We start from the raw sequence: 25,705 nt of genomic DNA on the forward strand, positions 1-25,705 counted from the left end.
CAGGTGATTGGTGGTGAGTTAAGGAAGCACTTTATTTTGCCCAAGATCAACAAAGGATGTTGGACAGCGGCTGCACAGAGCATCCTTTTCCACCTTTTTAATAAATTTCTATTCCATAGGTTTGAGCCAATCATTAACAATATGGACACAGTGAATCAACCAATCATGTTCCCTTTCTCCTGTCCACATTCTCTCAGCATGATCACCTCATGCTATTTTTGTGAGCATGGTACAGGTGTCCTTCCTTTGCAACACTTGAAAAATATCAGTGGTTAACCACAGCATCTACAAAGGCAACATTTATAGCTAACCACAATACATAAGCCGAAGGCATAAGCCATTGGTCTTACTCAACTTCATATGCCTGCTTATATATATATTTATATAAGCATTTATATTTCACCATAACAGTCAAGTACTGAATACCAGTATAAATTGCTCTCAAGAACATGTATTGTTCAAGAGCTATGTAAACAGAAAGAAAGATTATTGTCTGAGATAGAAGTGAGGTCTGAGCAATAACAATCACTTTGTATATGAAATCATTTCATGTTGGACAGGGATAGAATGAATGTTTACAGAAGCAGAAAGTCAGGTATAAATAAAAATTAAATGCAGAATGGCTGAAGTGTCATAGGATAAAAGGAAGGTGATTGTCTTCTCCCTCTCCATAATGCAATGGACTTGAGTCTTTTTTCTGAAGAGCTATGATAGGGGCTGTGGATGAATAAGAATGAATAAGGATATGTGGCTAGCTTGCATTGGGAACTAAATGAGTGAACCAGAAAATCTGTATAGTCTAGAGTGGCCCAGCACCATATTTTAACAAAAATAATACCTGGAGCTCTTTCTGTTAAAGGTTCCTTCCCAAGAGGAGTTTGTCATAATAAGCCTTTGGACTGAAAAATAGGGACATTCCACCTGCAACAGGCTCAGAGTTGATCTTCACCTCCCTTCATCCCTCTTTTCTGGAATCTTCATATCAGAGTGTGGTATGTCGATGATGATTCTCAGTCATCCAAGTGGACTTGTCTGTAGGTTGAGTCATGGCAACTGCATTTCTTTCTTTTTGGTAGAAACATTTCACTGCTTGTCCAAGCAGCTTCTTCAGTCTGGGCAAAGGTTGGTGAGGGGACCCCATATATGTCTTCCAGGGTGGCTGCATTGTCCCTACACCTGAATGGCTGTTAATTGTGCCATGGAGGTGTGAATTGTCTTTGGGATGTCTTACTCCTAGATCCTTTGTTCATCCCCAAGTGGATCGTTAAGAGTGGCCTTCCTGGTGGTCTTAACCTTCCTAGGGACTGATGAAAGAGCAGCATGAAAAATGGGGGACAAGTTGTGTCTGAGGCCTCCGCCTCTATTGAGGGAAGGATTTTCCACTTTGGCATGAATGGATTCCTTAACCCCTCTCTCAAACCACCTATCTTCTCTGTCCAAAATGTGAACATTGTTGTCCTCAAATGAGTGTCCTTTTTCTTTTAGATGAAGGTAAACTGCTGATTCTGGTCCTGTGGTGTTGCTCCTCCTGTGTTGGGCCATCCTCTTGTGTAAAGGCTGTTTGGTTTCCCCAATGTAGAGCTCAGAACACTCCTCACTGCACTGGATTGCATATACCACGTTGCTCCTCTTATGTTTCGGTGTTGGATCTTTAGGGTATACAAGCCTCCGTCTCAGTGTGTTGGTGGGTTTGACAGATACCGGTATGTGGTGTTTTCCAAATATCCATTTTATCCTTTCTGACACGCCGGCCATGTAAGGAGTGACCAGGTTCTTCCGTTGACTCTGGGTCTCAGCCCTGTCTGCCATTGTTTTAGGTCTAGGGGTAGACTTAAATTTAATGAAGGCCCAATTTGGATACCCACAGGCCTTCAGGGTTGTCCTCAGGTGCTGGTTTTCTTTCTTTTTGGCATCCATGGAGGTGGGGATGGTTTCTGCCCTGTGACATGATGTCCTGAGGACTCCTAGTTTGTGCTGCAGTGGATGGTGGGAGTCAAACATCAGGTATTGGTCTCTGTGTGTGGGTTTCCTGTAAATCTCTATTTCTAGCTTGCCACCGGTCCCAATAAGAACTTCACAGTCTGTATGACCAAACCGCCTCTCTCTTTCATGCTGGTCATTCATTTTTACATTCATTCCACAGCTGTTCAACACCCATTCCTTTGTAGCCTTATCCCTGTTTTACCACACACACTTCTTAATCCCCCCCATTCCTACTGCAGTCAACATACTTTTATGTTTTTTCTGACCTATCCAACTCTCACATCCAGATAACAAAACAGACTGAAGAATATACACAGCCATTTTTGCTTTCTGTGAGAAACACTGGTTTCTCTTTACAGATCACACACTGCTCTCTACTTTTGTACCAGCATTTGCATGTACATATTCCTAGTACCCACTACCAAAATCATCTACTTGCTCTAATCATTTATATATCACTTGCAATTATCCTCTCCTTTTTCCCATTTAAACGCAACTATTTTGGTCTTCAATCCATTTAGTTTCAGATTTATATCCTCATTGTATGGTACAATCTAACATTCTCTGAAATCATTCAGGTTTTCAGCGAGTAATGTGGCATCATCCCCATATAAAAGTATACACACATCCTCACCAACACACCTCTGATGTCATCACAAGGATTCCTTACACGTTTATCTATAAATACATTTGTTCATAAATACATGAAACAACCACATCTTTATACTTTGCTCAGTGTTGAACCATTCATTAAGGATTCATTTATTCTGAAGCATCTTGATTATCATACACTAAATTAACCAATATCTAATAACCTTTCTTTCTGACATTCATACATTTCTCAAGGACCTGCTGAAGATCACAAATTTGCTCCTGCTCCTACTTGGCATAAAGCCAAGGTGGGCTTAAACAGGTCAATCTGATGAAAATAGTGTTGCTTGATAAAGAGGATCTAGAGCATGCCTTCCCTGCTAGACCTGGTGGGGCAGGCAGAAACAATGTTGGACAGACAGTCCTGCAAATAGCCTAGTCCTATGCCATGTATTTTTATTTACTTTATTAAATTTATTATGGCTGCCCACTCCAAAAAACTGTTGGGCTTTATAGGTGGTAACCAGCACCTTGAATAGGATCTGGAAGCCTAGTCACATCTCTGATCAAAAAAGAAAGAAAGAAAATATTGCTTCAGGTCCCAAGAAAGTTATTCCTACCTACTTTAAGGTCATTTTTAAAAAAAGCTGACTTTGCAAGATAGATCCTTCTCAACAGTAAACCTCTGGTTGTAGAATATTTTCCCCATGGAAATTCTCCTTGCACCAACATAGTTTTCTTTTGATCATAAGGATGAGACTCCCTTTTTATTACTTTTTCTTCCAGAACTTTTACATCTTGGTTATCTTGAACAAAGTTGTATGATAGAGTTTTCACTTCTTTCTTTTTTGTGTTGAGCTGTGGGTATTTAATTCTTCCTCCCTGTCCATTTGATTGGCTGTCTTTGCACTGTATTTTTCTCATGTATGTTTTGTATTTGTTATTGTATATCTATGAGGTTTATTTATTTTATTTATTTTTCAAATTTTGCTGCCATCCATCTCCCCCAAAAGAGGGACTCTGGGCACTTTACAATAAAATTAAGACTATAGTAATAAACAATTAAGATCTTATAAAAACAATTTACAAATATAAAATACAATATAAATAAGTATAAAACCCAAGAGGTTAAAAATTCTGATCAGGTGGGAGGGGCTCTAAGGCATGAGCCAACCCCATGAATGGTTGCCCAACTTCCTGCCTCACACAAGATGGCAGAACTTTCAGGGCCCTCCTGAAGGTTGGAAGTGAAGGGGCCTGTCTCACCTCTGGGGGGAAGATGTTTCAAAGGGCGGGGGCAACTGCAGAGAAGGCCCACTTCCTGGACCCCGCCAGATGGAATTCTCTTATCGACGGGGTCTATAATATGCCCTCTCTGCCTGACCGGGTGGGGCGGGTTGATGTTATGGGAATGGGACAGTCCCTCAGCTAGCCTGGCCCCGTGCTATGTAGGGCTTTAAAGGTGATAACCAACACCTTGAATTGGACCCAGAAGCAAACTGGCACCCAGTGCAGTTTGCTCGGTAAAGGTGTTATATGTGCCGACCTAAGGTCACCAAAAATAACCCATGCGGCTGTATTCTGGACCAGCTGAAGCTTCCAGATACTCAAGGGTAGCCCCATGTAGAGCACATTGCAGTAGTCGATATGGGAGATGACGAGGGCATGAGTGACTGTTCGGAGGGCCTCTTGCTCCAGGAACAGGCGTAACTGGCGCACAAGCCGAAGGTGAGCAAAGGCCCTCCTGGCCACGACTGCCACCTGCTCTGCGAGCGGGAGTCGTGAGTCCAGAGGAACCCCCAGATTACGTACCAGGTCTGTCTGGGGCAGTGCCACCCCATCCAGAACTAAAGACAATTTTGCGGAAACGGAGGAGCCCTCAACCCACAGCCACTCCATCTTACCAGGGTTCAGCTGAAGCCTGTTGTTCCCCATCCAGGCCCCCAAAGCCCCCAGGCACTGAGACAGGGCAGTCACCACATCACCACACTCGGAATGGAGATGTATAATTGGGTATCATCAGCATACTGATGATACCTCATCCCATGGTGACGGATGATCTCACCCAGTGGTTTCATGTAGATATTAAATAGGAGAGGGGAGAGAACCGAACCCTTTGGCACCCCACAATGGAGGGGCCGAGGGTCAGATCTCTTGCTCCAAATCACCACTGATTGGGAACGGCCCTGGAAGAAGGAGGTGAACCAGCGCAGAACCACGCCACCCTCCCCCAACTCCCTGAGCTGTCAAGAAGAGCAAGGACAGATGTACTACCTCCATCCCGCTCCCGCCAGAGATCATCCATAAGTGTGACCAAGGCCATTTCTGTCCCATATCCTGGCCTGAAACCTGACTGAAAGGGGTCCAGTTAATCCGTTTCATCCAGAATCCTCTGGAGTTGCAACGCCACCACCTTCTCAACCACCTTCCCTAAAAAGGGGAGGTGGGAGACTGGACAAAAATTGTCCAGCACAGTTGGGTCCAGCGATGGCTTCTTGAGGAGGGGGTGCACCAGCACCTCCTTAAAGGCAGCCAAAAACGCCCCCTCTCCCAAAGATATATTAACCATCGCTTGGACCCAACCACATGTCACCTCCCAGGCTGCCTTCAACAGCCAGGAGGGACATGGATCTAAATGACAGGTGGTGGCATTCACAATCTGGAGGATCCTGTCCACTTCCTTGGGTCCAACAGGGTACACTGTTCCCAGATAACTGGGCAAGAATGTTCCCTCGGGATCTCCACAGAACCTGTGCTTGGAGTCCAACTTGGAGCGAATCCAACCTATTTTATCCTGCAGATGCTCAAAAATCTCTTCTGCACAGCCCTGTAGGTGGGCCACTGGGCCCATCTTCCCCAGAAGGGTACGTGTGACTTGAACAGGGCCGTGGGGTGGCATAAAAGCGGAGAAATATTGGCGCTTCACCCCTCTTATTGCCACAAGGTAGGCCTTAACAATGGCTCTAACCTGTGTTCGGTCAGATTCGGTCTTTGTCTTCCTCCAGCGGTGCTCTAGACATCTCTTAAGCCTCTTCAAAACCCTCAACTCCTCCGTAAACCACAGGGAGTGTTGGGCTGGATGAGGCAAGAGAGGCTGCATAGGCGCAATCTTGTCCAAGGCCCCGGCCACCTCCCTATTCCAGGTAGTGGCCAGGGCCTCTGCTGAACCCGTGCAGCAGATCCTTGGGTATAACCCCCAGCTCCCTCTAAAACCTCACTGGGTCCATCTGTCGCCAGGGGTGGACCAGCTGAATAGGTCCTGCCTCCCTGCGGAGCGGGGCAGCATAGGAGAATCTCAAGGTCACCAGGGCGTGATCTGACCATGACAATGAGGACAGATGCAGCTCTCCCCTCAGATTACATTGCCACTGCTCCAACAAGAAAACCAAGTCTGGAGTGAGGCCACTGTCTCGAGTAGGGTCCCGAATGATCTGGGACAGGCCCATGGTTGCCATGAACTCCCAAGCTGCCTCCAAGGCCCAGCCCAGGGAAGGCAGACTGAAGTCCCCCAGAACCATAAGTCTGGGGAAGTCCACTGCCAACCCCGAGACAGCCTCCAGCATCTCAGACAGGGAGGTTGCTGTGCAGCAGGGAGGCTGGTACAGCAGTAACACTCCCAACTGCTCTCGGGAACCCAACTTAAAGAACAGGATCTCACAACTGGCCACTTATGGAGCAGGGCCCCTGAAGGCCACCAGAGACTCTAGGATGACAACTGCCACCCCTCCTCCCCTGCCCTGGGATCTCAGCTGGTGCCACACCTGAAACCCAGCCGGGCTTATTTTTGAAAGGGCTACCCCACCTTCTGGGCCCAGCCAGGTCTCAGTAATACACGCCAGGTCTGCCCCCTCCTCTGTGATTAAATCACACATGAGGGGGGCCTTGTTAACTGACCTGGCGTTAAGCAGCAGCAGCCAGAGACCAGAGCCCTCAAGAATCCGCTGACCAGGGCCTGGGTCTGAACCCAGAGGTCCGGAACACGCCACCAGTAACAAACACCGGGGGCATCTTCCCCAAAGATGGCCCGCCCTCCGGTTCCCATTATAACATCCCCGACCATTATAACATCGGCGCTGCGGGAGCCTAACCAATGCCCCCACACTCTCCCTGTGCCCCCCCCGCCTCTCTCACTGGTCAACGGGGAGGCACCTCATCCGTTCCTACCCACCTCCTGTCTCTCACACAGGGGTGAGCACCCTTACACACAACCATACAATTGGATGGTGGACTGGACTTCCCCCGCATCTCTCACACTTGGAAGGGAGTACCACACACACACTGTACCACACACACACTGCAGGGACCCTGTTAACTGCCTGCTGTCTCTGGGCAGGTTAGGGGAATGACCCACGCTCTGGTCTAACTCCCCACCTGGTTTTACTGTCAACTTTTTAGACTTCTACATTGTGATACCTTGAAGATTTTTTAATAAATAGTTTATACATACAAATAAATGGATAAATAAGTTTGTATCACCAGGATAAATGGAGTTAATACTTCTACCTCTGGCAAGATAAAACAGGCTGTATTTGGCTTCTACTTTTAGCAATCTGGTGTACAGAATTGAACCAGATTCTTCTGTTTGACTACTGAGACAGGATACAGCTAATTTGTCCAAATGCTATTCAGTCTGTTTTAATGTCCCTAATTTCATGCCAGTTGCCCTGATACAGAAAATTGTATGAAAAAATGCTAGGTTAGCAAGAGCATTAGCTGGATTCAGAGTTCATGGTTTTTCTAATTCCACATCAGTCTGCTGTCTTTAATAGTCAGTTGCTCAGTTGTACTATAGAGTTACTTCTCAGTTCATCAGCCTGTGATTAAAGCATTAGTGGTTCATTCTTATATAAGTGTACCAGCCAATGTATATTCATCCTCAGTTTCTCCAGTTATGTAACAATGAAAGAGGCAATGCAGAATTAATTTAGAGCACCTTATTCAGCAGAGAAGATTGCCAAAGGTATAGTATTATATTACTGATTTTGTTTAGAATTCTGATATCTAGGTTACAAGAGGCTTGCCCTCTGCTGTAGAATTAGGAATCTTTTATGTATAGCCAGAACAAGATCAGCAAAAACCACCCAGCAATCCCAGGAGACTTACCAGTATATTTTAAAAGTTTTATTTTAGCAATATAAGCATCTCATATTCACTCACCCTCATTCAGATGATACATACCAAGCACTCCTTCTTGTCATGGCCAGAGAACAGAAGGGTATCTGGAAGCAGTTTTTGAGATGAACCTTGATCGAGTGGAAGATGGGGCTTTGAACTTCTTTTCCTCCCCTACCCCCAGATCTCTTTTATATGCAGCATTAAATCACCTCAGCTTCATTGACGTAGAGGAGTATGGAGATGGCCTTGAAGAAAATATATGACACTGTTAAGCAAACAGGAAGGCATGAGAAAGAAACTCAAGATCACCCTGCCTTGACTGTCTTTGGAAAGAAGGAGGAAAAGGGAAACACTCTCAGGCTTTCAAGAGACTATCATTTATATCAATAAAATGGAGTTCTAGTATTTCTTGTGGTGTTTGTTTTCTGACCTGGTCTACCTCAAAGGGCTGACAATTGATGGTTATTTCAATATCATAATCATTTATCAAGGTCTGACAGAAGTTCATCTGGTTCCTTTCATGACTCTTCCATGAATATAGAGATTACAAGAATCTTAGCAGAGAAATCTACTAAAAATTTTTCCATCCCCTCATATCTTTCCTTGGAATTTCTTTGCAAAGCCTTGCTCATGCATTCCTTTCAAATTCTATCTCCAGTGCAACTTATTAACCCTTCATTATTTGGCTGTTAACTTATTCCGTACTATCTACAGTCCATGCTTTGGTTGTAATATGAAGAAAACTCACTGTAATTAAGTGAGTAACATTTGTTCAAAATAAATGAGCTCACAAAGAATTCATAAAAATTCAGAAATACAACCTTGCTTAACAAGCTATCATATCTTAGGACTAATCTGCACATCATGTAGTGTTTGAGATTCAGTATTCTAGGGATTGATTTGTGCGTCATGCATTAAAGAATGTTAAATTTTTGAGGATTCTGGTGCTTAATGTATAGTTGGCTTGTTGATTTGTATGTAAGCTCAGCAAACCTTAGACATGCATCTGCTTTCTTTGCATGGAAGAAAAGACAATTTGAAGCTTCTAGTTATGGTTTATAATAAACTGCATTTTTAAATATTCTCTGATAGTAAGAAATGAGAGTTAGACAATCCAGAATTAATTAAAAATGCAGAATTTCAAACCATAATCTGCCTCAGTATGGCCTCAGACTATTCTCCACTGAATGGTGCTTTAAATTCGGTTAAGGTATGACTGAATATTTAGGGGAACTGTGAGGCTAGCAATTCATGAACCATTTATACTTTGGCTCATTATGTAAAACACAGTTGGCACTCTAAACCTTTGGATTTCTGGATGCATTATGGTTACTGAAAGAACATTTACCATGAGAATCATAATTACTTCTGTAAATATGATGCAATTATTGTAGTTGTTTATTATTACTATTCTCTCTCTCTCTCTCTCTCTCTCTCTCTCTATATATATATATATATACACACACACACACACACACACATACTTTTTTGCTTATTAATGATACCATTTCACGCAATTTATGGGCTGTAGTCCCTGAAAGCTTGTGCCATATATATTTGTGCCAAGGTGCTTTAAGACTCTGTTGTTTTTGTTGTATGACTAAATCTTATAGGCATTTTAATAAAAATTAGCATAATTTTAATAGCAAATAAGCAGCTATCATTCATTTTATTGTCGACTGGTCACATTTCCTGAATATTAGGTCCGTTTTATTTTCTATATTATTTTCCACTATTATATTACTAAACTAATGAAAGATGGTATACAGCACATTGCAATGTAGTCTATGACATAGATTTTAATCACTTGTATTTTTCTTTTCTCTTCTAGGTGGAACGGGAAATAGCCATCCTGAAGTTGATAGAACATCCCCACGTTTTAAAGCTGCATGATGTTTATGAAAATAAAAAATATTTGTAGGTATTATTCATTGACATGGCACGGGAAAGAATAAAGAAATATATAGTTTGGGGGAGAGCATTGAATATCTTAGTGCATGGAGTAGGCCATCAAATCATCAGAACCAGGCTGGTGTATGACTCTTTCAGTATCACTCAGTGAACCCATGGATGTATTAAAATTTGAAACTTGTTCACCCAAGTTCAAATCTGTCAGATTTCACAAGTGATAAATTAATAGAACTCTTATTGTTCCTCACATTTCTCTAAAGCAGAATTCCCTAGTTTGGTACCTTTCAGATGGAAGTTAAAATATATCTAGGGTGGAATAAAGCTAGAAAGATTTGTTCTGGAATTTGAAAGGGAATATTTTTCTCAAAGTTAAAGAAGTATTGATAATCTAAGGCCAGTTGAAACATTTAAGACCTTTTGTTGTTCCTTAACAGTACAACTAACAATATAACTCATCACAACCAATGAAGTAGCTTGAAGAATATCTGCTTTGCATTCCCATCAAAAAAATATAAAGCCACAACAAGTTTGAAGGTTCACCAGGCAAAATATCTTAAAGCCTCAAGAAGCTTCTAAGGGTTTTCAAATAGCCTAGATGCAAGATATAGGTTGTCATCAACATATTTAACTGGCCCCCCAAGTAGACTAATAGGCAGTGGAGTTATTTTAACAAGAGATTTACATATTCCCTGCAATCATTCCCAGTCAGTAGTCTAACTGCGGTATTCTGAACTCACTGAAATTTCTGAATCCTATTCAAAATCAGTTCCTCCCTATAAGTGATGTTATAGTAATCCAGAGGAGATGTAGTTAAGGCATGTGCCATAATGACTGGAACTATTATTTCCAGAAAGAGGTGTAGCTAGTTCACTAGCTTTAGTTGTGACTTCTAGCCACCCTAAAAACTAAGAATGGAGTTCAAGATTGATTTTCATACTGGACCAGGATGTCTTAATTATTAATGTTTTAAGATGTATTAATATTGCATTAGCTTTATAGGTTTTATTGATGTTTTGTTATAGTTTGTTTACTATTTTTTATTTATTTATCAGCACTGGCAGGCTTTTTGTCATAAAAAGTATAAAACCTGAAAGTAAATTAATTTAGGAGTACACCCAAACTATGAACTTGAGTCTTCAAGAGGAATGGAATTCTATCATTAATTGTGTTCCCATTCTCATCTGCCTTTCAACTTAGGAAGACCTCTGCTTTCTCTTGATGAAGCTTTAAGCTAACTTTCTGTCATAAATCTCATTACCAACATCAGCCACTGATTTGGAACATACACCATTTTCTTGTATGCAAAATACAAAAAATGCAAAAGTTTCCAACATTAATCACAAGCAAAGAAGTGAGCATGATTCAATTCAGCCTGTGCTGGAGATAACCTTTTTAATATCACATCTCCATGAAGATATGATTGCTAAACCAAGGGGAGAATGTGGAATGGAAGTAATAATCATATATGAACTGCACAAGTAGAGCAATGAATTCTTATCAAACAGAATTGATCCATAAATTCAAGAATTAACTGTAGAGGATGAAGCAGTTCTCTCTCTCTCATCTTTTCAGCACTAAACTGCAATACCAGAAAAAAATAAATCTCAGCCTTTTGGGCTTAAGGTGTGCATGAGTATGTGTGTTTATACAGACAATCATGACCCATATGCCTGTTGCTGGATTGTTTTTAAAGTGTAGCTATTAGCAATATACAATAGCTGATTACAATTATGACACTATTATGTTTGCTGATGTGGGTTAAACCACTAAGCTGCTGAGCTTGCCGATCGGAAGGTCAGCGGTTCGAATCCACGTGACGGGGTGAGCTCCTGTTGCTAGTCCCAACTGCCAACCTAGCAGTTCGAAAACATGCAAATGTGAGTAGTTTAATAGGTACTGCTTCGGCGGGCAGGTAACGGCGTCCCGTGTAGTCATGCCGGCCACATGACCACGGAAGTGTCTATGGACAAACGCCGGCTCTTCGGCTTTGAAACGGAGATGAGCACCGCCCCCTAGAGTCGGATATGACTGGACTTAATGTCAAGGGAAACCTTTAGCTTTACTATGTTTGCTGTACTGTAAAAAATTGTATAATCTGTAAATGAGTAACTGAAATCTAGAGAGAGAATAGGTGGTCACCCAGTAAAAATATTTCTAATGTCAGAATAAGGAACTAAAACATATATAGGTGTATTCCTTCCTAATCCATTGTCCTGGCCTAGAAAGTCTGTGAAGCTATGCTATCATTATATATTACCCCCAAGTTACTTTCTAAATTGGACTGATAATTTTGTTATACAATATAGTTTTCAATTGTATGTATTTGTATTTTTTTTATTTGGGAGGTTTTTCAAGTATTGAGAAAATAACAAACAGTGAAGTGTGCTAGTCACAGTGAATTAAAATGTTATTTTGACATTTGTATTGTGCTTCTCCTAATACAGACTACTGTAGTGCATTAAAAGCACAACATTAGGCATGTCTGTTCAGAATTAGAGAGCCAGTTTGGTGTAGTGATTAAGGCACCTGGCTAGAAACCGGGAGACTGTGAATTCTAGTCCCACCTTAGGCACAAAGCCGGCTGGGTGACCTTGTGCCACTTACCCTCTTTCAGCCCTAGGAAGAGGCAAGGGCAAACCACTTCTGAAAAAATCTTTCCCAAAAAACTTCAGGGACTTGTCCAGGCAGTCGCCAGGAGCCAAGTCTGACTTGAAGGCGCCCCCCACCCCAAATTCAGAATTAAGTTCTTTGAGATGTACAGATATCCATATGCAGAATGATAGCCTTATGGTGCTTCAGAAAGAGGCTCCTAGCAATCAAAATAGTACAGTTTGGGGTGGGGGGGAGGTCCCCTTTCTTTTTTTAATAGATTTTTTTTAATGGAAAGAAAAATGAGAGAAGTAGCAGTAGGAAAAAAAAATCCAAATGGAAGACGGGGTTTACTGACTTTGTAAAGTTCTGTGAATAAAGCAAGGTAATTGCACCATAACAGTCTAATCTGGAATCTGATTAGTAGGATTGTGCAAAGCATTTGAAAGAGGCCTTTTGCAAGAGAAGGGCCCTTCCTTAACGTAACTGTCTCCTATGGAAATTTGGCACTGCTGCTTTGAAGACTTTCCCTGACAGATAGCATGCACTTCTGTGGTGTCTGCCAGCAAACTGAAATGGATGTATAACCACCCAGAAAGGTTCTGTAGCAGTCTTAAAACCTTCCACTAGTAAAAGCTGCTCTACTGCTTTGAGGAGACACGCTTCGCTCACACCAATATGCTTTGCAACGTGTCTTTTTCAATTGCTTAATAATTAGCCTTACAGTCACAGTGACCCTATCAAGCAGGTTACGCTGTATCATAGCAACTGAGCACAGATTGGAATCAAGATTCCTCATATCCATGTACAACAGAGCAGCTACAGAGCTATCCTGGCAATGTTAGAAGGTGCTTCTGACTAACTGGCCTTTACTTTACAAAGGTTGATGCCACAATAAATGTGCTTATTATTAAGGTACCTCCATACTTTCTGGGGGGGACGCGGTGGCGCTGCGGGTTAAACCGCTGAGCTGTCGATCGGAAGGTCGGCGGTTCGAAACCGCGCAGCGGGGTGAGCTCCCGTTGCTTGTCCCAGCTCCTGCTCACCTAGCAGTTCGAAAACATGCAAATGTGAGTAGATCAATAGGTACCGCTTCGGCGGGAAGGTAACGGCGTTCCGAGTCGTCATGCTGGCCACATGACCCGGAAGTGTCTATGACAACGCCGGCTCTAACGGCTTAGAAACGGAGATGAGCACCGCCCCCTAGAGTCGGACACGACTGGACTTTACGTCAAGGGAAACCTTTACCTTTACTATACTTTCTGGTGTTTTTTCCACAGTCACAAAAACAGACTAGATTGACACTATGTACAGTGCCCTATTTGGGATTTATCATCATATATGACATTTGCTTGCTGCTGATTAGATTTAGGGGATAGGAGATCTTCTCCATACTGACTGGCGTGTGCTACTCAAAATATCTTTTAATCCCCGACAGAAATCGTAGTGAGAGATGAGAATGAGAAACAAAGTCCGTAGATGATCAAATTATGTTTGAAAAATGCACTGTGGTCAAACTGTCAATCAGACCTGATAGCACTGCATAAGAGTTGTGCAAATCTAAGGATTTGGGGTGCTGAAGTCTCAGCTTATCTCTTTGTAAGATGGGATAATAAAATGTTTCTCAGACAGCTGTATCCCAGAATCTTAAGATGAAAGACATTTATTGTCAAAGTATAAAAATACTGCTATTTGATTGATGATGATAATTTTAAAAAACTTATACAGATTTTACGCTAAAGGCCATTGCTTGTTATTAAAACAAGCTGGTGTGATTGGTAATGTGGAAATCTAATACATCAGTTAATGAGTTTTGGATAATACAGTAATGGAGTATGACTGTGGAGGGGTGAAAGGCTCTGTGTCAGTAATTCCATACCTTGTAAAGTTCAGGTTTAAGAGGGGGACGATGATGTTACTAGCAAATATAACACAGCACAATCTTCTGCCCTTTACAAATTAGTCTCAGGTTAGTCAATCCCCTTTCCATCAAACATCATGTCTTAATTGGAGTGCTGGTGGCATGGTTTCTTAGGCGTACTATGAATTATGGTTGATATTTCAGATGCCAAAGACTACATTGCAGCACGGGGAGTATTTCTTTGATAAATGTTAATTTCACAAATCATGTTTGACTTTTGGATTATTATTTAATTTGTGACAAGGAGCTTTGGTTGAGTGGATTCCTAATGTAGTCATGAATCAATCCTTTTTCCACAGTTAGTTTAAGAGTGAAAATGCATCTGGAGGGGGGGGAAAATTAAAAATACCATTCTCCTTTCCTTTCCTTTCCTTTCCTTTCCTTTCCTTTCCTTTCCTTTCCATTCCATTCCATTCCAAAATTTATGGAGGAAAAATTGACTAATAGGAGATCTAAGCATGCAAGAGAATCCAGTTCTTAAGTTTGCTGACTCAGACTGCAAATGCAGAAATCTCAAGTTAAATGCTTTTTCCAATTAACTGTCTTTGCATAGAAAACAAATGTACCAAGGAAAAGAGCTCTACTAGTCCCTTTTGTAATATGTCAGTTCTATCTGCCTTTTTTCCCCTTAATCTATGATGTCCAGGAAAAATTCAGTATATAATTCTGCTGCATGCATATATCATCTCTAAGAAAATAGTTTTTCCATCATGCAGATTGAATGCATTACACTAGGTACCTGCCAAGTAATGGCTGCATTCATACATAACACTAATAACCATGGCTTATTGAACAAACCATAATGGCTTAGTTTGTATATAACACAAAACCATAATGGGTTGGATTAAAATATATTACTGGTTAGACTACAGCAATATATAAATCCTGAAGGTATGCTAAATTTATTGGCAGAAACACAGCAAAAAGCCAGCTCCTTCGTGTGGGAGGCCATGTAAATGAAAACCATGGCTCCATTAGTATCTTATGGAAATATCTCTATGAAGTAAATAGATATTAATTCTAATTCTTCCAGAAGCACCTAAGTATAAGAAAACAAACATTCAGTTCTCACATAGAAACACATTGTAACTGCTACTGAAAAACAGTTTTATTTGGTAAGGAAATACACTTTAGTAGTACTGCTTATATTCAAGAATATCATCATTTGAAATAATTGTACTAAGTATCCCTTTTCAAGAACGAATAAAGAAATGTTGTGCATGATCATTCTAAAGTAAGCTTATACAGTTGATCAGTCAAACATTCAAATTCCTGCATGAACAAAATTCTGATTTGACACAGGGAACCATTCTCTTCTGTGGAGGGAACTAGCTCTTTTCTCTTGGCACATAGGCTAATTTCATACATAAATGCTTCCCTCATGTTTTAATTATTTCCGTCATTGTGAAGGATTGTGGTGGTACATTCCTATCATCGTGGTCTCTCCTGAGTCACAGTCAGGAGAGACCACACACATGGAAATCTAGGAGCCCTGCCTATGTATGCCACTTAGTGAGGGATCAGCCCATTTTCCTCAGTTCTTCAACTGCCACAATGGCAATATCTCAGGAACATTTCCCTCTTTAGCAGGAGTTTTCTGCTCCCTCCTTTGTTATTACATCTTTTTTTCTTTAAATTTTATTTCTCCCTGTCAATTCAATTATTCTTCGATTCATTTTGCCTTTTTATTTCTCCTTTTGCTTTTGCCTGTGGGTATTTTCTGGCTTCAAACTCAACCCTAGCCTTGTGTGAAGTGTGGCAATAAACTTCCTCCTCAAGGTGAATCTTCAGTCTGTATGGTCTATTGGAAGAGGAACATATTGCATAATTCTGACCTCGGGGTCAAGTCTTTACTAAACAGGCTAGTTATACTTGCTCATCCCGTTTAAAGACATCATTTGGGAATAAATGCTCAAAGCTATAGATGCTGTCAAGCCTCCCATTCTGCTGCAATGAACTCACTCTTTTGAAAGAGACTGGCACGCTCTTTCAGAGTAGATTTCAGCACCTACTTTGTCAAGCTGTTACCTTGACATCAAAATCATAGTTTGGGCTTCACCTGGTGACAAGACATTCTTTGTTCTCTGTCTCTCACTCCTGGTTTCCTGCTAAATTCTGGGCTGGGTAAACTGAAAAACCAATGAAATAATTAGTCTGGGTCTTGGTAAACACAAAGGAAAAGATGAAAGGGAAGGAGGGAAAGGAAACACAGATCAGGGTCACTCTCATTCAGTGTTGGGAACATTGCAGCTTACAATTCCACTTCTCATGGAGACAAGTCAGGATATCTCCCAGCCTACAGTATATTGCATCACCAGACAGTTCATCCAATGTTTGTATCCCAGTATTTGTAACCCAATCCTGAACTACAGAATTGATTATCCAATTGATTCAGCTCTCTTTCCCACCTGGAGTACATACTCAAGATAAAGCTCTAGAGAGACCTGGGACTAATCATCTCGATATAGACAATCCACAAATATTGTGGCTGTCATGAGTACTGATGGCGAGCAGGAGGGGGCCCCTATCCAGGGGGGAAAACGCATGCGTAGTACTGAGGAATTAAGCAGCCTTTCAAAGAGACACAGATCAGACCCGCCTTAACTTTCGGGGTTTATCTGTCTGGGTTTTTCCCACGCTGCTTCAGTTTGTTAGGATTCTGTTTTATGTAGCAGTAATAAACACTAGAGACCTACTCCTCATCTCAGGGTGATTTCTGACTGTTAGGACAGTGGCCCATCATCATCATTTTGAAGGAGCTTAATTCCAGTGGAGCTCATAATGGAGAATATGCAAATCACTTGGAATAGTTTTCTTTGAATGGTCTCATGGTCACTCTAGCCAGTTCCATCAGTACTACTATCACTGTTCCCAATAGGGTGAGCGAGGGTTCTCACAAGGGCACCATTATCATTCTACTAAATATTGGTATTTCCTTCCTTCATCTGGGAGATCTCTACTACCAGTAACTCCTATACAGCCTTTTTATGCCATATATCTCCTTAAGTTACATTATTGTAAACCGCCCCGAGTCCCCTTTTTGGGAGAGATGGGCGGTGATAGAAATTTGAGGAATAAATAAATAAACTTCAGGATGAAAAATTGTTCCTCTGCTACTTCTGCCACTTCAGCAAGAAGCCCAACCTTTTAATATGACAATCTCCTATTCATCAGCATATATTTAGTGGGAATCAAGGCACTGATTGGAGAACTACAAGCCATATATAGAGCAAAAACATAATTATAATCTCAAGATTAAGCAGGCTGCAGAACAAACAGAGAACCCAGTCTTTAATGCTGGGCATTCAGATGCAGGTCTTTTGGTGGAAATCCATAGATTGCCAATACTGTTAAAGACTGCCCATGACTACTGGGCTGAACTATCAGAAGGACCTGGTTAGGGACAGATCATCATGGAGAAAACCTCTCTGTGTACTCACTAGGAGTTGACACCGACTTGATGGTGCATAATCAAACTCAGTTATTGCAGAGACAGTCTAATTACAGCAGTTGCAAGAACAATGCCTTCATTTTGCCTGTCCAGATAAAAAGCACAGAGAATTGGGTAGATTGGAAAGAAAACTGTCAGTGGGAGCTATGCTTCTTCATAAAGCAGGTTATCGGGCATGCCTCCCTAAGGACCACCCTGTTTCTGTGGCAGAAGATGAGTTGTTGCTTATCCCCATCTGGATGTCGGTAAAAGATTCAAGTGACAGAAGTTTTCCGTGTGAGGGAGGATGGGGCTCAGAACTGAAGGTGATGGTTACATTGATACCTTTGTGCCACCAGGTTTGTTTTCTTCTTCTGAATTCCCCCACAGATCTAGAGCCAGATGGAAGTCCTTCTGTGTAAAGAGGGAAGGGCCTCTAGTTTAAAGGCAGATAATACATTAGGCAGGGTCCAAGAGTGTTGGACTGCTGCATATCATATAAGCTGGTGTTCCTCTTCTCCAAGGTAATATTCATAGTACAGAGGGTTTTTTTGTTGATTAGATTTATATCTCACTTTCAGTCAATTGCTCAAGGCAGGGTTCCTTGGAGTCCCTTCTTTTTTTCCCCACAATAACATTCTTGAGTGTTAAGTATGCTGAAAGCCTCTGACTACCCCATCAAAATCACTGTGGCTGAGGATGGAGAAGAACGTGGATCTTCCCACTCCTTCTCCAATGCCCTTAATACTTAATACTTCTACTTAACCATGGCATCTGGAATAACCATGGTTTGCCACAGTGTGTTAAGATGCAGCTCTCGGAAGCTAGTGAACAATACAGATCTTCTCACCATCACCCAAGCCCCTAATTCCTCTGACTCAAAACATGGAATACAGCAAACTTAGACCGAATTTCCCACACTGTCAAGGACACTTAAGATACATCTGGAAAGCTCTTGGCATGCAGATACTGTAATTTTAATTGTATTAAGAATGAAACTGGTGTGGCAGGAACCAACAGTTCCTAGACTAGTGGGAATTATTATGTCAGTCCTGGAAAGGCAGGAGGGAAAAGCCTACAATTTAAACCCTAGAGCATATTTCTAGGCTCTAATACCTGGGTACTGCAACAGACAGATAATCTGCTATAGTGGGCTTCATTTTTGTCTGTGATGAAATATCTACACTAGCTGAGTCATGTTCAAGATTCTACTATTGAGTAAATCAATAGTAATATAAAGGATTGATAATGGGTTGGGCAGCTTAGATATACAGTTGTAGTCTTCACTGCCCAGGCACTTTGAAATTTTGGATTGTCTGTTCTACAAGTTTTTTTTTTAATTGCTGATTTCCACAGGCCTATCCATAGCTTTATTAAATGTTGATCTCTCAGATGCAGCTGTATATTGATATTCCATTCAGGGTATTTCACTTTCTTGAATCTGACAGTTAAAATGTTTGTAACAAGTGTTATTAACTTGCATTAAAGATCCCAGTCCCTGCCAAAAATTTATCTTAGGTTTTATCTCTGTTAAATAATAATCTGTTTGAACCTTTCTGCTCTTCATTTGCCTACCTGAAAAATAACAATTCTGATTGTTACCATCTCAGCACACAAAATTTGCCGATTACTAGCTCTGAGAATAAACCCCTCTGTAAGGAAAAAAAGTAATTTTGTACCCAGTTTTATATTTCCTTCTAACATAGTTTCCCAGTTTCATTTAAATCAAAATGTTACCCACATTCTAACCAGTTGGAATCGTTTCTTCGTACCTTAGTTGTACAGAGCCTAAGAAAACCAGAGTCTTTTTGTTTAGGCAAAATAAAAGAAAGCCTGTTCCCATGTCTTGCCAAATGGATAATATCTCTTATTTTACAAGTTAGTCAAGCACTTTTCACATCTACAGAGCTATTCTATCAGGGCATTGGTGGTGTCTACCGCATTCATTAGAGAGTATTTGCTCCCAAATCCATGTAAAGCTGCAACCCTTTATTAATTATTATTGTTTGGTGTTAGAGTGCAGAAAAATGCTTTATGTGGTAGAGCGATCTTGTCTTCAGGCATCTCTTAACACCGGTTCTCTACCACTCATATAGTTGTTACTTTCCAATCAGCGTGAAGCACCGAAACCACAAAGAAAAAGAAAAAATGTCCATCTGTAATTAAGTTTGAGTGCTCATCTGTGTACTTATATGAACCTTCCATCCTTCCTCATTTCTTATGAGCCGACATGTTTGGTTTCTAGTTACTATGATGTCAGGCCTCAGAATTGAGGAGAATGGATGAAAGAACAGATGGGAATTGAATGGAATATACAGGGGTTACTTCCATCAAAAGTCAGTCAGCTTTAAAAGATTTCAGTAGAGTATACTGCAGGTGCAGTTTCCCATCAGTGTGAATACATAGAGGACCACCTAAAGGGACACGGAAGCAACTCATGTATTAGTTGAGAGATTGATCTGGGAATCACCATATTAGGTAATAAAAGCAAGAATCTGCCTGAAAAGCTAAAGGAACACTCTAGCGGAAGCCAAGTATGGCTCAAACTGCTTCCCTCTCAATAAATAGAACAACAGCAACAAAAACCCTCCCATAAACTAACATTCACAAATGCATTTGGACTGCTAGAAGTTCCAAATAATTGGGTAGTAGCACAAAGCAAATGGGCTTCTCTGAAAGGAAAGACTGATAAACAATGGCTTGGAACATTCAGCTTATCCATCCAGGAGCAGACATCACTCTAGCTGGATTTTAATCATACATGACTGCATATTAGAAATAATAGGCAAAGTAACATTCAAAAAGTCTTTCATTCACAGTGGCTTGAAGATTTAAAGACTTCAACAATAGAAAAACACACCATTTTAATCCCATCCTAAGCAGGAATATAACTTAAACCGTTCCTTCAGATAAACAGTAGCTGGTTAAATGCAGGCACACAGGCATTTATTTTCTGTTAGAAGAAAGCAGGATCTCCCCCTCCTCAGTTTTTAAAATGAAGAGGTCTTGGCTCAGTACCAAATTGGGATTTAAAAATTCATGCCTGCCATAAGAATTTATATAACTGTTGAATTATTTATATGCTGCACCAATAATAAGGAACTTAATATCTAATAGAGATTATTTAATAAATATAAAATGGCATAGGAAAAACATAATCAAATAGTTGTAATATGTCAATGTGGTCTGGGCCCTTTTTTATTATGGATTCTGTAGAAAATAACTAAGGGTAGTATTTTTTTTTCCTAAAAGGAATTTAGTTGTAGAAAAACTTTTATTTTCCTATACATCTCTTTCCTCTGAACTAGAAGCAGAGTAGGAATCTTAATGGAGATGGAACATAGGAGGAGGCTTAGTAACGATACCATTAAGTGTAGGCAGATGTCCAAGACCATGAACTCTGAAGGGGATAGAATAAAAACTATTTTAAAAATAATAATTATGATGTAATCTTAAGAAGTTTGATTAAAATTGTATGTATAACTGTCTAGAGGAAGATCGGAAGCCACTTCTTTTTATTTATATCTATCGATATAGATATAAATATAGATATATTTCATGTTTTTGTTCATTTTCTTTTTTCTATCTCCCTTTTCTTTGCCTCTTTTCTTTTCTTTGCCTCTTTTCTTTTCTTTGCCTCTTTTCACATTTACTTTACTATTCTTTTCCTTTGAATGTATTTCTTATTATGTATGTAAAATATTTTAATAAAAGCTACTTTAAAAAAAAGAACTCAGAAGGGGACAGAGAGGAAGGGACGCAGATTAAGATAATGATGGGCTGAGGGAGGCAGCAGGTAGACTGCACTCAGGGAAAGGGGATCAAATATCTAAGGACAATCTCTACTTCCAGGCTTCTGGCCTCATCTTGGGAGTCAGTTTATCAGGTCCTTGGGTCCTGTATCTGAATTATACTTGGGGAACTGTTGCCCTTTGAATTTTTCTTGGATCTTATGACCTTTTTTTTTCCAATGATCAATTTACCATAAAAGAAATTATGGGTAACACAGTTGTATTGTGTAGCTCTGCCCATAGTTTTTATTGTTATGGAATGTAGACATGATAGACTGTTCATAGAATGAACATTATGAAATGAGAACTTTGAAGCTTTGCTTCAATGCTGTTTCCTCTTTAGTTTCTTTTCTTTCCTTTTTTTTTTTAGGGAATACATCCAAATATTAATATATTCAAATATTCTCTACCTATAGCAGTGCTTCAAAGAGGCTGATAAAGCATCCTTCCCACTTTCCCCCCCTTATTTTCCATACATAGAAAGCAGACCAATCCAGGAAAAGAGCTACATCATGTACAGCTATATGTGCAAAGGGCCCCCAGGTAGATGCTCTCCCCATTTATGCAGGAGACCGCATTAGAGGATCCCTGCTCACACATTGATTGAAAGTTGTGTCTCATACTAGAATAGAGCTTCACTTAATAATGTTCTGCCTGCCTTCTGACAGGTACAGACAGATCTTCCCTCAAAAGATGGGTTTTTTGTTTGGGAAGAGGGACATTGACCTTTTGTTTTTGTTCATTCAGCAGAGCATTGTTAACGGCACAGGAAAGGGTGCATCTTTTCTAGGTAATGTAATTTAAGATTCAACTCACACAATGCAGTCTTGGTGGTTTGTTTGTTTGAGGGAGATATAATCCTTTCTATATCGTAAGGAGAAATAGGTCAGAAAGAAATATCTCTGAGACTTGCATGCATTTTGAATCATCTTTAAAGGGATAGTAAATCAAAATTAGCAATGCTAGTAATTATTTCGGCAACCCAGGTGGAATCTCCCATGCTGGGAACTGCTCTGCAACTTGGTTAATCAAATATGTGTATATATGTCTTCAGCAAAGACTGCAAGGTTCAAAGTAATAAACCTGTAATTAATAGATCTAGCTTGGAGTGTTTGGTAAGTATGTTCTATTCCCATTCCAATGAGTTTGACATTTGTGTTCCTATAACAAGAGCACCGAGCAGGAGTTGGGCATTAAAGTAACACTGTTTAATCAAAGCCATCTGGTAGAGGCAATTTTAAACATAATTGTCTCAATGCAAAGACACTGTTTCTGTTAGCGTCTCTGGCGCATTAGTAATTTAGGAACAGTGTACTTGGGATGTTGCCTTATTTACATAACCTCCTTTGTGCATCAGCTCCTCTATCTTGAGCATTGCTTAACTAACAAATCTTTCACTCTCCTCATGTTAGTAAGCTAGAATGCATTCTTTCTTTTTCTTTTTCCATCCCCTGAGGAGGCACAAGCACCCCATTTTCAAAATCTCTTCTTCCATTTGTTTCTGTTCCTGACTTTGATACTGTAGGTGGTAAACAATAATAAACAATCCTGTGAGTTATCACTGTCTCCCAGAGAATCTTTGGGTTTTACTTTTTACCCAAGATGTTGCTGGTGTGTGTTGAGGCATGTTTAATAAGAAAGTTGAGTTTTAAAAAAAACTGTGCTACTACTGAGACAAACAAAAATGCTGGGTTTGCAATCAGGAACTCTGACTACTTATTATCACATCTTTCTAAAGTTACCATTGTATCTATCTTTGTCTTGTGCTGTAAATCTACATGTAATCTTGTCTGATGGTTTTATCCTGTCCAATCATGAGCATTTATGTGTTTTCTAAATCCCAAATTATAAAGGTAATTTTGGATGCAGAATTAGATTTACCAGATGAATTGGATCGAAAAAGTGGACAAACATCTCTTTCTGTAGAATTCCGTGGCAGAAAAATTAAGAAAATATAATGTCTAACCATAATATGAGGTATTTAGTTCTGGTTTATACTGCAGAGATATAAAGAAAAGGGATTATATCTAAGACCTGTGATCATATTTTATGACATGCCACTCTGGGCAGGATTCTCCACTCAAGATTGCTTAGGAATTGGCTTTACAGGGGTTGAGCCTCTTGCTAGGCAGAATGACACGGATGCTTCAGATGGCAGATGTTGGGCAGGGAGCAGACAGAATGTCTGCTCAGCTTGCTGGGTATCTCCTAAGGTTACGTTCTACAAGCCTGGAAAAGTTAATGCCTCTTAGTTAGTCAACCACAATGCTGACTATATTGTGTACATGGAATCAAGGAGGTGTCTTTTTGTCCTTTACATCAAGCAGCAAATATCATGTAGTAATGCAAGGCTATCATCTACAGAATTCAAATGTGTATCAATATTCATGCTTGTTATGTTCTTTTTAGAAAATATATTGCATTTAGATTATTTTCCACTATATTTTTACACTGAATTTCTCTCACAGCACTGGAAATCAATCAGTAAAAGATGCTGAAAACAGAGAAGTAATTTAATTTTATTTGATAAGCCTGTACTTGAGAAACAGTAAGATCTCCAAAAGTGTAGTTGCTAAGAGCCCTGATAAAAATGTTCAAGAGGACCATTTTTCAAAAGTTCTTGCAATGCAGTTTAAATAGAAGTATTTATTAGTTATTATGCAGATTACTTTCTCTGTATATGTTTTCAAACATATGCTTGATCACATTAAAAAAATATATTTTTCTCTTGTTTTAGATATTTGGTGCTAGAACACGTGTCAGGTGGAGAGCTCTTCGATTATCTGGTAAAGAAAGGAAGATTAACGCCAAAAGAGGCCAGGAAGTTCTTCCGACAGATTATTTCCGCGTTAGACTTTTGTCATAGTCATTCAATCTGGTGAGTACAATAGATTAGGACACATGACTTTCAACAACCAGGAGTTCTTCTGAGTAGGGAACCAACCATTCACGTATGTCTTTCACTAGGATATCATAAGCTCAAATGACAAAATTCACTCCTCTCCTTCCCTTTTCTTATGTTCAGTTTATCAGTAAACATTAAACATTCTGGGACTCTGGGAAGCCACTGAGAATGCTCATTCTTTGGCAGTCACTTGGGATCGTGGCCTTTTCTTAATACTTCATATTTCCGCATTCCTTCCTGCTCACTGCAGTATACTGACAATTACTACTTGTTCTCAGGGAACAAATTCTGCCTATAATGTTTATTTTATCTATTTGTTGACTAAAATTTATATGCCAGAGACTCCAGGCGACTAACTTTCAAATAAAAAGTCATAAAATAACAATAATGATGATAATACAGATATAACAGTAATAATATAAAAAAAGAGTCTACAAAAGCACACATGAAGTTTAAAACAATCCATAGCCATGGCTTTTAATCTCTTAGTGCATTCTTAAATAGCCAGGTCTTCGATGCTCTGCAAAAAGATGGACTGAATGCCATACAGATTTTAAAGAAGTATTGATCGCCTTCCAAATGCAGCCACTCCCGCAGACCCCTTGCTTCCTGAAGGGGCAAGGATCCAACCTGCAAGTTCATGCCACAGAGAATCCTCTCTACTTCATCAGGATCCAGTTCCTTTTATAAGACACTGCACTACTTCCTTCCTCTAGTCCTGCCAATATGGAGTCAAGGCCTAAACAAATATAAATATGCAAGTGTTTACCTGGCAAAGCATCCTGAAGGATGACCATCTGATCTCTCCTTCAAAAATTGTATATGGGTTCCGGGCTGCTGGACAATATTTGACTGATGCAATAGGGGTCAAGAAATACTGAATACTTTACTACCAGAGTAATAGGCTCTCCTCAAGAAGCCATGCTGAATCCAAAGGAACTGGAGAATTTACATATGGTTTCCAACCTTCCATTTTTAGGGATTACATGGACTCTTTTCAGTGGGGCTTCAGTCTGAGTTACTGAAACAGCACTGATTGCACTTGCCAATGACTCTTGGAAGGCTTGAGACTGGAGTGATGCATCCATTCTGGCCCTCTTGGATCTCTCAGTGGCTTTCAATACCATTAGTCATGGTATCCTTCTAGACTGTCTTAGGAGGCTGGGAGTGGGGAGACACAATTCTCCTTCCTTCAAGGCTGGTTCCAGTTGGTGTTGGTGGGGAGAGAAATCCAGATCTTGATCCCTGCATTACAGAGTGCCTCAGAGCTCTACTTTCCATCTATTCCTATTTAATGTCTACATGAAACTGCTGGGTAAGGTCATCTGTCAGCATGAGGTTAAGTACATCATTGTACGTCTCTGCCCAAGTGATGCCTTTCCCAATGTCTGGAGGCTGGATAGGTCTGGATGGTGGCTTCATCTTAACCATAGCAAGACCAGGCTGTGCATTTTAGGGCATCCCAGGTC

The 25,705-nt window shown here is 40.4% G+C and overlaps 1 protein-coding gene across 3 annotated transcripts in view; it reads left to right on the plus strand.

Moving 5' to 3' along the window:
* BRSK2 (BR serine/threonine kinase 2) overlaps positions 1-25,705 on the plus strand; it is a 449,278-nt gene that overhangs the window by 290,628 nt on the left and 132,945 nt on the right. For all 3 annotated transcript variants that reach the window (XM_063289323.1, XM_063289325.1, XM_063289324.1), the window contains exons 3-4: positions 9,521-9,606; positions 24,069-24,209. In XM_063289323.1, coding sequence (XP_063145393.1) covers positions 9,521-9,606; positions 24,069-24,209 — 227 coding nt within the window. The remainder of the gene's footprint in view (positions 1-9,520; positions 9,607-24,068; positions 24,210-25,705) is intronic.

Source organism: Candoia aspera, chromosome 1 (assembly GCF_035149785.1).
Source record: "Candoia aspera isolate rCanAsp1 chromosome 1, rCanAsp1.hap2, whole genome shotgun sequence".
NCBI classification, from domain to species: domain Eukaryota; kingdom Metazoa; phylum Chordata; class Lepidosauria; order Squamata; family Boidae; genus Candoia; species Candoia aspera.